The 12749-nt window shown below is 43.5% G+C and overlaps 1 protein-coding gene across 1 annotated transcript; it reads right to left on the bottom strand.

The window, feature by feature from the left end:
- Nucleotides 1–3621: 3621 nt before the first annotated feature.
- Nucleotides 3622–12425, bottom strand: ccdc40 (coiled-coil domain 40 molecular ruler complex subunit). The gene is made up of 19 exons (XM_068734697.1): nucleotides 12384–12425; nucleotides 11800–11915; nucleotides 11401–11494; nucleotides 10720–10865; nucleotides 10392–10475; nucleotides 9871–10090; nucleotides 9093–9250; nucleotides 8869–8991; nucleotides 8627–8748; nucleotides 7559–7802; nucleotides 7266–7448; nucleotides 6604–6849; nucleotides 6280–6493; nucleotides 5902–6071; nucleotides 5730–5821; nucleotides 5254–5374; nucleotides 4459–4653; nucleotides 4211–4369; nucleotides 3622–3883 (listed from the first exon to the last, which is right to left on the bottom strand). The coding sequence occupies exons 2-19, from the start codon at nucleotides 11908–11910 to the stop codon at nucleotides 3647–3649; spliced, it is 2919 nt and encodes a 972-aa protein (XP_068590798.1). The 5' UTR covers nucleotides 11911–11915; nucleotides 12384–12425; the 3' UTR covers nucleotides 3622–3646.
- Nucleotides 12426–12749: the final 324 nt, after the last annotated feature.

The raw sequence follows: 12749 nt of genomic DNA, 5'->3' as shown, positions 1-12749 counted from the left end.
CAAGTTCAAAGGCTTTCTCATACTAACGTACAGCTAACCGTTCTGTAGAGGGTTTATGCAAACAAATGGAAGCTGTCAAGGCGACCGACTGTCGATGATGTAACGTTGCTGGCACACAGGATGTAGGTAATCCAACAGGTGCAGGGAATGTGGAAGTTTAATAGAAATTGTTTATGTTTTAACTATAGAAATGGAATACAGTAATGGATTTTAGACGCTAACATTCGTGTGGCGCTTGAACAGTCAAGGGACACAAACATCGTCTCAAGGTCACAGAGCTATTGATGTGGTTTAAGATTAAAGGAAGTTATTAAAAGGAGTTATGATGCATGTACCAGCTAACTGCAAGAGTGGACAGTGTGACTGAGAAAATGATGAATGAATAACGCATGAGCTCATTGAAACTTAACACATGACGGGTTGTCAATTAATGAAATCTTACATTACAGTCATTTTGAGCAGACGCTTTTATCCAAAGCGAATTACAATTCAGTATCTATCTACACACCGTAGACGCAGCTACGGGAGACATTTTGGGGTTAAGTGTCTCGCTCAAGGACACATTGACATGAGACTAGTAGAGCAGGAGCAGGGAATCAAACTGCCGACCCTCTGATTGAAAGGCACCCCTGCTCTCCACTTAGCCACGGTCACCCCTTCATCTTACAAACAGCTTGACTCTACTGTTGTTCCATCGAATTGTTTTCAGCAACAAAGAGGATTAACAGAACGTGATCCTCTGATACTGATGCACAGAATAGTCCTTTTCCTCCCCGAACAGGAAAAGAAGGTGGCGAACACACACACACACACACACACACACACACACACACACACACACACACACACACACACACACACACAGTAAGACCTGTGGAGAAGAACCATAGAGTCAGTGAACCGACTCAGAAATGTCCGATATTCTACATTATCGATCTAAAATCTACTGATCCGAGCATAAAAAAACAAAGAGCATTCATGCACTGCTCAAGTGTCATAATCATGGCGGTGACTGAGACCTTCTGATTATGGTATTAATCCAATCATACAACTGATCTCTGTTCTCTGAAGGAGCAGCTAGCATCACTGATAGTATTAGTTGTAGTCAAAAGTTGACGCAGACAAGTTGAAAAATGGGATTTGATGGGAAATGAATCCTAACACAAACCATGATATTTTCCTAAACCCAACCAAGTAGTTTTGTTTGAATTTGCGGGTGACTGTGGAGAGCAGGGCCGCCTTTCAATCAGAGGGTCGGTGGTTCGATCCCCGGCTCCTGCTCTACTAGTCTCATGTCAATGTGTCCTTGAGCGAGACACTTAACCCCAAAATTGCTCGCGTCTACGGTGTGTAGATAGATATTGAATTGTAAGTCGCTTAAATGACCGTAATGTAATGTAATGTAATGTAATGCAATGTGACGAGCTGGGAATGAGAATGGCATTAAATGACACGCAAAAAGCTTCAAACACAACGAGAACGGGGTGTTAAACGACGTGCGAAAAGCTTAAAATGTGTTACATGACATGCAAAAATGTCCTTAACTGTGGCATGATATACTGCATATATATATATTTACACTATATATGTCTTCCCATGAGATCATGATGGCTGTTGCTGTGCAAGAACTGTTTTGCTGCTGCATCACTGTGCTCAAAAGAAAAGTAAATTAAGTTCTTTCAACAGAAGTCCTCTGGCAGACTCCTGAGACTGAGGGAGAATGGGATCGGTGTGTAAGAGCTTCGTTTTAGGTCACAAATTGAGGCGAGAGCAGCGTGAGAACGAGTCCTTCGTCTTTGCTGCTTGTGTGGGCATAGTTCAAGGTCTGTGCGCCACGATATACCAGTTCTAGTGACAGTTTGTCGGGTGCCTGCAGGGCTCTGTGGAAACTCCTACCAGGCAGAATACACGACAGCGTTCACGGAGCGGATGCAATGGGGAGGAACCGGTTCCACAGCATCGCTACGGAGAAGGCTCAGTGGCGAAACCTCTGCGCTCACATTTGCGAGCGTTAAATTCACTCGACGTAACCGTCGCGCAAAGCAGATGTGCTGACTTCAAGGACGGCCTGCAGCTGATTGATCCAGGTCACCAAGCGCTGACACGGCGCTGGTCCATTGTGAACAGACTTAAGTGCCATTGTGAACCAGGACAGGTGTGGTCGAGTATGAAAAGACGTCTCCACCCATGGTTAATGTGCAGCTGCTGTGTCTCACAATAAACTACCACACTGACGAGTAACGCTAATTAATACATATTACAGTTTCCATAATGAATTGCTTCCGTCTCATTTAACATTGCTGAGCATGTTTTTGAAAATTCACTGCAAATGGTGCAGTTGCCCCAACAATAACTATAAATAACAATAAACACACGAGCCTACAGCAACTTACAGTTGGTGTAGAAGATGCTTAATAATAGTGCACCATGGAAAAAAACAACAACAGCATCAACATTGTTTAGCTGGGTCCCAATTTTATACAAATATATTAATTGTCACCCGTCTGTTTAACGATATTATCGTATGACATCGGAAAAAAATAATGATATTGTGAGTTTTGTCTTCCTCTTTGTGTTTTTTGGCAAATGAATTACACTCAAAATAAGAGCGTATAGGATACTGATGAATACACTGATAGATGTCATCAGAAACTAAGACACTTGAGAGACAAAGAAAGCACAACAGATCTCATCTTTTTGTTGGTTTGTGAGATCTTGCTGGAGCCGTCACACGACCGTCCTCATTATATTTTAATGTAATGCAGCTCTTTCCTTTGTGCATTGCATTGTGGGAAATTGGTGTGTATCGCCACCAGCACACTTAAAAATGAAGTGTTTTCAGCATGCATAATAATCCTTTGAGTATTCTTAATTCATCTCCAGACGGGGTTCTACAAGACCTGCTCACAATTAGTGTGGTATTGAATTAGGCTGCGGTGAAATAGACTCTAACAAATTGTATGAAGTATGTTTGTATGTCATGAGGAATGTGTAGTAGAGGAAAATAAAAGAAGTACTAATGTGATGGAGATCACGCGTTGTTTGGCTACAACATACTGTAGAAAAAGGTCTTGTGGCTGTTAATGAGATTATGCAGGCGACGTGCTTTAAGGATTTTAACGGGAGTGAAACCTCACAGACCTCAAGACTGTTCTAAATCACAACATGAGGAAGTGGGTAGGGAATAACAAGGATCTTAAATATGATCTCATTGACCTGGCACAAGATATGAACGGCTCAAAGGTGCTGCTGTTTGCCTTTCTTTCAGGAACTGAACAACGAAAAGGTGGATGAGTGATTATACTGATACATGATTACACTGAATGATTAAGACTTTGTTTTTGTCTTTGCTGCATTAATTGTTGGCACAATGTCACTAGAAACGACCTTTATTTATGTTACTAACCTTTCATCATTCAAATACACTTAGTACCAATGAACCACACACCAATTAGATTCCATACTGGCAACTGGATTTAAAGAAGGACTAAGAAGAATTAAGTTATTGGTATTTATTTTATAACATTAACAAATCATACTCAATTATTATTGTATTTCATTCAAAGCATAAAAGAATGCAGTCAGTGAAATAAAATGAGCTCTCATGCTCCTCCGGTCGTCACTTATCTAATCTTTCTTCTCCTGCTTACGGCTCTTGTGTGCGCGCTTCAAGTGCTTGCGACAGCCTGCGCAGCGCCCCCTGGTGCCGAGGGAACTCCTCACACACGCGGTGCACGACGGTGTTGACGGCGTGCACGCGCTCCATCTGGCTCTGCAGAGCGCCGGCGACGGATCCGCTGGTGGACGAGGCCTTGTAGCTGCCCTCGCACACGCCCTGCAGCTTCTTGGCGCGGCTCTGTAGAGCAACTAGGTGGACTAGGTTCTAGAGGATGGGGGGAAAACCCACGAGGAGTTATTTCAGGTATTCTGGGTATGTGGGAGTGGATTCTGTAAGTGGAAAGTGTGACGCTCAAATCGGTAGTTCCCCAGCCATGCCTACAGGGCCCGGTGCAGGTGCATGTTTCAATTCTGAATTGAGACGCGTACATTTGATAGCATAGATAAAGATTAGATTATGACAGTGAAGAGTAGGTCACACACACACCATGTAGGTACAGAACAAACAAAGATTCAAAGCTCATTTACAGTGTATTTACATGGTAGCATGTAAGTACACTGTACTGTACACTGTACAGTATCTGCCCCTTACCCTATCTTTTGTGTCTTGGAGATTTCCAAATTCAGGATCAAGGATGCTACTGGTGCCGCAGAGTTCTATCAGCTGCTGCCTCTGCTGTGCGAGCCTGTTGCTCAGACTCTCCTGGCTCTTCTGCAGCTCCCCGATCACCTGCTCACGCTCTTCCACATGCTAGAGACGCACATACTGCATATAAGACAATTGTGCAACATATGCTTCGTGCGTGTACGCAGATATGGCAAAGATCCACGTCCCCTTACCTTTTGCGTGTCCCGGATCTTGCGCTGCAGGCGCTGCGTGATGCGGCTCAGCTCGCCCTTACTGGTTTGTCTGCGGTGGGCAGAGTGGTGGGCGATGGCCTCGCTGCGCAGCACAATGGTCTCCCTGCGCTCCACGGTTGCTTCGCTCTCCCTCAACAGTCGCTCCTGCTGCTTCATCAGCTGGTTGAGTCGCACCTGCACAGACACGCACGTCCAGGAGGTATTAAAACAATGAGCAACGAGCGGGTATTGAGACTTCTGGGGGCCAAACAACGGGCCCAGTCCGAACAGACACGCATTGTGGGCTGTTGCTTTCGAATGGGCGCTGCACTGGTACAGAACAAAAGCCCCAGATCATCTGTTTCCAGGGACATAAAGGCTACAAAGTTGAATTATGATATTTCCATTACATGTCTGACATGGTCTGTCTCTGCTATACCTTTCCTCATCACTTCCAAACCCAACAAAAAGAGGCAGATTTACATCTAAAGCACGTCATTAGTACAGGAGGTAATCAATCTGTAACTTAGCTACTTGATCTGTGTGAGCTGTGTTCCTATTGCTGTTGCAACTAACCAGCAAAGATACATAATTAAGGGGAAAAAAAACACTAGATTTTGAGAGCTTGAGTCTTTTTGGTATAATATCTAAACGTCCCACCTTTTTTTCTTGTCAGTAAGTCGTCACATTGTACCGCCCTAATGAACGTGCAATACGTGTATGCACATACAAAGGCAAAGAGCAGATGACAACTCATATATGTTTACCTTCTCATATCGTGTGCAATGTGTTTACCTCCATACGGTGAATCTCAGCCTTCATCATCTGAACGTGTCCCTGGTGCTCCACCCCGTCCACAGCTGAACGAGTCTCCTTTATAAGATGGGTCTTCTTCTCCCATAGCATAATCTGCCGCCTGTCACACACACACACACACACACACACACACACACACACACACACACACACATATATAACATATTTTGGACACCAGGAAGAAAGGCACACCTACAAAAATCAATCAACCAGACTCCATTGACATAAACACTTATTTTACCTTGATATTTATGAATATACTAAGACACCCTCGAGGTTACTGTTTTCAATAACAATATACTATCATCATTTTCTCTTGCCTAAAGCCGGCAGGGATTCATAAGAGCAGGAATATATATTTTTGTTCAATAAAACATAAGGCAATAAAATTCATCGAGCTGTTTTGCTATGCAGACATAAAACCTATGAAGTGATCTTAAACAAACGGGACTGACTTAGCCTCCACCAGAACGTTGAGGAGTCTCTCTTTTTCCTCCTGGGTGTTCTCGTGCTTCACACGCATCTTGATAGCCTCTCGCTCTGCCTCCTAAACACACGACACCGCGGTCAATTATCGTTTACTAATACAAATGAAAGAAAAGAGGAGTTAAACGATGGACGGCGTGCCTTAAGCCTGTGGAGGCCATCTGCCTCCATCAAGGCATGCTGCTGCTGTAGCGCCTGGCTGAGCTCCCTGTTCTTGCTCAGCAGGGTCTTGAGCTTCAGCAGGTCTCCCTTCAGGATCTTCACATTCTTGTCCAGCTCCGCGCTCTCACGGTGCTCTACCGTTATCTGACCTGGTGGGGTTTGGAGTTTGTTTAACAGCAGCTCACGTAATAGTGCACAAGCTTTCAACACACACTGTGGATTGTTTTACTATAAAGGTATAGTTAGAGATGTCAGATGTTGTTCTACACAGAAAACTTACATGACTATGACTCACTGACATGGACCTGTGTACCTATTTGTTCATGTATGTGCTTATTTTATAACTACATTACATACTCTCCAAGCATATCTTCTTCTGCTGCATGGTGGTGTACTCTATCTGCAGTTTGAGCATGTCCCTGCTGTTGGCCTCTATCTCCTGGCTCAGTCCGACTAGAGTCCTCTGCCGTTTCATCCAGAGCTGCTGGTCACTCTTGATATTCGCTGACAGCTCCTCGATCTGAGTCGTTAATGCCGCCATCTTGATTTGCAGAGGACTCAGGTCCTCATTCTGGGAATGGAGACGCACAGAAATCGCAAAGGCAGCATGTTTGAGATATATGTATTTCACATAAACAACAGACAACCAGGCATTCCTGCTTCCTCCCAATAACCTCTCACCCCAGTTCTGTCTGCGATTTGATGGATCTTTCTGTTATACTTGGAGATGGTAGCCTGCTTCTGCCCGATGAGTGTAGCAAAGGAAGAGATCTTAGCCTGGTTGGTTGTCAGCGACTCGTTGTACTTTGCAATCTCCTCGTCGAGGCCCTCCTGGGTGAGTGTCAGGCCGTCCACATGTTGGCTGACCTCGCTGCTCTGCAGTCCCACCGACACTACGTCATTCTCCAGCTGCCACAACTGAGAGAGCTAAAAGGGAGGAAAAGACGACGAGCAGATCAAATATGTGATATCTTTATCCGGAGCATATTTAATGAAATGTAATATTACAATTGTCTATCTTCAACTTTTCGCATTTTTGGCATCTTCTTTGCCATTCACTCTAGTTCCCTAACTGTATGGAAGTCCTTTAAGATCTAAAATATGCTGAAACAATCAGGGGTCTGCAACCTTTTTCTTATGATGTGTCACCGCATCAAAAGGCAACGTGCATAGCAACATTTTCCAAAATCCATTTTCTCAGATAATCAGGATATTGTGATCATATATGAGAGCGCTTCATTAAGGAGGCTGGCGTCCTTATGAAAGCGTCCTCATCCGAGTTGAGATCATTAACCCTGCCACCTTCCAATCTTCTTCGTCAGTAATAAACCTCTCATCGTCACCTTCTGCTTCTTGAGCGCGGCTATCCTGCCGGTGAGCCGTTGCGAGTACTTGGCAGCGTTGTTGTGGGTGAGCTCCTGCTGGATGTGGGTCATGATCTTTTCCTCCGACTCCAGACGCAAAGCGCTCTCTTTCTCCAGCTGCCTCCTCTGATCGTTCACCTCGACCTGGTGGGCACCGATGTCCTAGAAGCGGGAAAATAAACGGTTTCAGAAGGAAACAGAAAGGTAGGGAGACGTCGTGACGAGACGACTCTATGAGAACAATCGGGTGCAGAGCTTCGTGCTCTAGCTACCTTAGAGAGCCTGGCGAGGGTGAGCTCCGTCTCCCTCAGAGTGCGGAGGCAGGTGCTGTACTGGGCCTGCAGAGCCTCTTGCTGGGCCTGCTTCTGACTGATCAGCCTCTTGGATGTGGCCCCGTCCGCCTGGGACCCCTTCAGCTGCTGAGTTAGTGTCTCACTTCGCTCTTGCTCTTCAGTGATGGACCTCTTGTAATCTTCAATCTCTCTGTCCATCAAAATCACCTGGTGCTCAACGGTGCTGATGGAAACAAGGGCAGCAGTAAAGAATGAATAGAGGCGTGCTTTCATTTTAATCTCAGGTTAATATTGGGTGTCCTACAAATATTGATCCTCATGCAGGAAGTGATAAGAGAACAAATGGACTTATATTTTTGTTCGTATCCATGACTTGTTCTTATTTTTGTTCGTATCCCCCATTGATTTCTGGAATCCACCAACGTTTTGGTATCTTTTGCTCTTCTCTTAGGTAAGAGAACATTTTATTTCTGATTTTCCTGTAACACCAGTACTAAAATCACGTTTACTTTTCAGTGTTTGTAAGATTTTAAGTATCTCAATCGAACTATTGCTGATTTTCTTCTTCTTCTTACAACCATTTTTTGGCTGCATCGCTCCAATCCTTGGGCACGTGCCAAAGTGTTTGCACACGGCCCTCTTGTTGTTTAGCCGGTGTTACCTATGCTGATAAAAGTCAGACGCCTCCAATTTATGATCAAGTGGGATTCATCAATCAGCACACCTGGGTAAGAGCAGGTTTGGATGGTTCAGAAAGTCTTTCTCATTCTTTTCTGCTTAAAGGAAATGTGAGAGAATGTTTGCTGCATGGGGCCCATTGTGTTTTATTCTCAACACACATTGATTTAGCCTGAAAAGCAGAGGCTTAGGCAAACCAACAATCTATCACTGCAGACTGACACCATCCCCAAGATGCTGTCCATGAATCACGTCTCCTGTAGGGACAGGTTGTTACTCACATGGGAGTTGGGAATGCATCGGGACATTTGAAGTGTATCAGTGGCCTATTCACATGCAGCCTTTCCTCGCTCTCACTCTCACTCTCACCGCACGGCCTCTTGCATGGCGCTGAAGGCCTCGTCTCGTTTCCTCATGCCCACGAGGCTGCTGCTCCACTGCTGCAGCAGCTGTTTACGCCCCATCACCAGAGACTCCATCTCCATCTCAGCCTGCACACAAACACTAATATTGTATGTATATATATATATATATATATCAACAACACTCATAACATATGAGAATATGCATAGTATATCTATATAGTAAATATGACATTTTTTGACAGTTACCTCAGAGTGAGCCTCTTTGGCTGCCTGTGTCTCCTCTGCTTGAGCTTTGGCCTGGGCCTCATACAAGGCTATCTGCTGCGTCTGCCTCTCCTTCTCCTTCGTTAGACGCTCCACATATAAATCCTGATGACACAGGAGTGTTTTCAAATCAATAACAGTAAATGCATCAACGATAGTTCCCAACACGGTCGAGGCTTCTGAAACATCTGCAGGAGCCTGCCCACCTGCTTCAACTTCTGCTCTTCAGCCTGGTTCTTCTCGGCCCTCGCTTTGCCTCTGGCGTTCTTCGTGGCTTTGATGTTTGAGCGCAGATCTTGACTGACTCCTTGTGTGAAGGTGAGCTGCAGCATCAGGTCGTTTGTCTTCGCTTGTAGCTGGGACACTGTGGAGAAGATACACAGGAGTCAACAAGGACACAATGGAAACATGGGCTGAGACTGATCACTGTACAGCCCGGCCACTTTAAAAAACACATGTATTTTAAGGATTTCTTATATTTATCCATAGTTTTTATTGTAAATTTTACTATTTTTATTATGTCACTTGAATTTTGCACCGTTGATTTTTATGCACCAAATCCAAACAAATTCCTTGTATGTGCAAACCTACTTGGTAATAAAACAGTATCTGATTCTGAAATAATTTGACTGTGCTAGCATTAGGTTTAACTGCTGATTCTGCAGCAGAAACAATGTAAACCTGAAAGCTAATTTGATTTAAGATAGTTTGTAGTTTAAGAATGTAATCAAGCTTTGAATTGAGGAATAGTCTAATTATGATAGATCAAAATCTAGACCCATGTGTTTCAATCCATATGGTTTCTACAAAGACAATCATTTTCTGCTGCTGTAACCCTTTTCAGAGATTGAGTTACCATCATAAGCAAAGCAAGTGAAGTTATAATAGACTCAAGATCTACGCTCTTGGGTGTGTCTAGACTTCTTTGCCTGAACAAGTGCCTACTGCTGACTCTTTTCAGACCAAATGGCAAATCAGTCTCACCATTGGCTTTGGCTTTGTCGTTTTGGCTGGTAATCCTGGAATGCTGGCTCTTCATTGCCTCCAGCTGATCTTGTGTCTGTCGATGTTTGGCTTCAGCCTGTGCCTTAGCATGATGACGGTCATCCAGTCTGGTCCGGAGTCTGGCCAGCTTCTCCTGAACCCTGAACGTCTCAACACCTAGCTCCAGTTGGTGTTTGGCATCTGCCTTCACCATTGCACGCTGAGAGAGAGTACAGACTCTGATTCCACACACTCTTGGTCAAAGACATTTTGCTCCAGTTATTGATATTTGGTGATTTCATCGGGCTGTCATTTTTATGCTGGATCTCAAAATAAATAGTTTGTTTTTTCATTTATATACAAGTCAACAGCACCATCTTCTAGACATATTGAGATCCTACAGATGTTAAGTCAGGGAAACTTTACCTGTTTGTGTATATGAACCATATGTTCAATAGCAGCAACGTTGGCATTGTTTTTTTTGTTATTGTCGGGTAGGAAGTAACAGAAAAGTAGCCAACCTTTGTGCTCAGTTCCAGGTTGATCCTTTCCAGCTGCTTCCTGAGCTGGATGTTGAGAGCAGCTTGATGCCTTTTGACCAGGGGCTGACAAAGAGATTACAAATTACAACATTAACATAGCTTTAGAGGACTGTGCTGCTGATACGTGAGCACACTGTGTATTTATTGGAAAGCACAACCTAGCTTGTAAGTGGTACCAATGTAGCGAATTCACACACACAGGTGAGACACCATTGAGGCACCAGTATTCTCTTTTAGGAGCGATGAGGCAAAATCGATTCATTTAATAAATACTGATTGAATAAATATTGAAGGAGAAGCCACAGACATGTTCAGGGTCAAGAACAATTAACTCGTGGTCCTCTCTCTCCTCTTCCTCGTCCTCCGGCAGCGACTCTCGATCGTCCATGTCTTCTGATATGTTAAGGTTTGAGGGGTGAAGTGTTAACGGCGCTTGAGCCGCATTTCCTTGCACTGAAACACAGAAAAGACATTCTTCAAAGTTTATTAAAATACATTTATTTTCATGAAAATCTTTGAGATTATTACTTTAACCAAATGAAAAATGAATGTGAAAATATATAAATATTGCTCAATAATATAGAACTTGGAAATAAGTTCTTGGAAGTATTTTTTGCCCATCTTCAACTGTCTTCTAAATATTATTTCTGTTTTTTCTCCATGTACTCACCCACGCCCTTGTTGCAAATGTGTTTAGAAACAAGGAAGTTAACGAAGGCGCTCTAATCTTGGACAATAAAGTTTCCTGTATTAAATTAAAATGTATTCCAAGATAGTGATGGTTCTATGGACTCAGGAATCCCAAACAAACATTTGCTAAATGAGCAGTCTTACTTACTTTATGTAAATTGTACTGATTATTGTGCTTCACTTGCCAATTTAATTCCTCTCAGGATAATAAATGATATCGTATCGAACAGTGCTATGTTGCGTCATACCGTGTTGCTTTGTACTCAACAGTAACTTACAAACAGGTAAAGTGACAGACCTGAATTTGTGGATGCAGGTGAGTAGTCATCTGCACCACTGTGGTCAGGGTGAGGCTGGAGGGACGGGTCCTCGGCCTCTGGTCCCGGCTGAGTCTGTGAGCCACAGACAGAAAAACACATACAAAGGACTTTGACGCTGAGGATTTAGACACACATAATACATGGACACATTTTAGACTTTTACAGGAACTGGCCATCGCTGTCCCATAGGACTAACATTGTACAGTATAATGGGCTTGATCTCATTGTTAGACTACAAGTGCAACATCACACCTGTGGACAAAAGATTAAATAAATATCCCCATGCCTCCATAAGAAGTTAATAAAGGAGAAAGAAGTGAAAAATGAAACGCTAAAGCAAAACGTAGCTGGACTCTTGTTTATTCCTGACATCATACCTCTTGAGCACAGTCCTCTGCTGCTCCGTCAGACTCATTTCCTTCCTCAGTTTGTCTGGAGCTTCCTCCCCTCCCCTCCTCCCGGCCTCCCTCACCTTCAGCGCTCTGCATTGTACCTGTAATGACGAACCAGAGGTCTGAAGATGGCTGACTGTTTTAACGCGTAACTTAACGCTGATGTTAGCTGTTGGTGCTAGCTATTTGTTTCTTCTCCAACTGTTACAACTTAACGTACGTCTATTAACGTGTGCTGTTTTTTTGTTTTCTATTTTCACTTGAACACAGTAGAAAACTCGCCTTCCATATCTATGTGGTACAGACAAATAGAAAAACCTCAAAGCGAATAACTCGCATTAAGTTAACCAACGGCCGCATAACGGTAACTTGTCGCTAGTTAGCCAACGGTTAAACCTCGAAACAATGTCGCGTGAGCTAACGGTTAAACCTCGAAACAATGTCGCGTGAGCTAACGCTCGTCGTGTAACTCAGTTACAACCTTGGCTACCTAACAAATACAATAAACACAGCGTATTGTCTGAATAAAAGCCAAACAATAAGTTTCCTTTAATATTGACAAGACTCACCACCTTACGGTATCACTGTTAAACCAGCGCACTAGGCAACCGTTGCCCGGCAACCGTAAACATCCGTAGGCGGAGGAGGAATAGAAGCAGTGCTCATCCTCCCGCGTGCATTACCGTAATTACCTCTACTGCAAATATATGGTCAATTGTGTTTATTTTGCAGTGTACTTCACTACATTGTGACACTTACAGGGATAGTTATAAGGAACTCTAAATCCAGTTTTTAAAGAGAAACCCCATGATGAGTTTTCTATATATGATGTGTTGTTATAACTTTAGCTACCGGACACTGTATCAATGTATTAGTAATCAAAATACAATAATGCATGAGAATGACACTGACCATTCTTGCATCTCAGAATAAAA

The sequence above is a fragment of the Cebidichthys violaceus genome, unplaced genomic scaffold (assembly GCF_023349555.1).
Source record: "Cebidichthys violaceus isolate CVI_PGR_0920_01 unplaced genomic scaffold, fCebVio1.0.p SCAF_66, whole genome shotgun sequence".
In the NCBI taxonomy this organism is placed as follows: domain Eukaryota; kingdom Metazoa; phylum Chordata; class Actinopteri; order Perciformes; family Stichaeidae; genus Cebidichthys; species Cebidichthys violaceus.
This window is presented reverse-complemented; position numbering and strand designations above follow the sequence as displayed.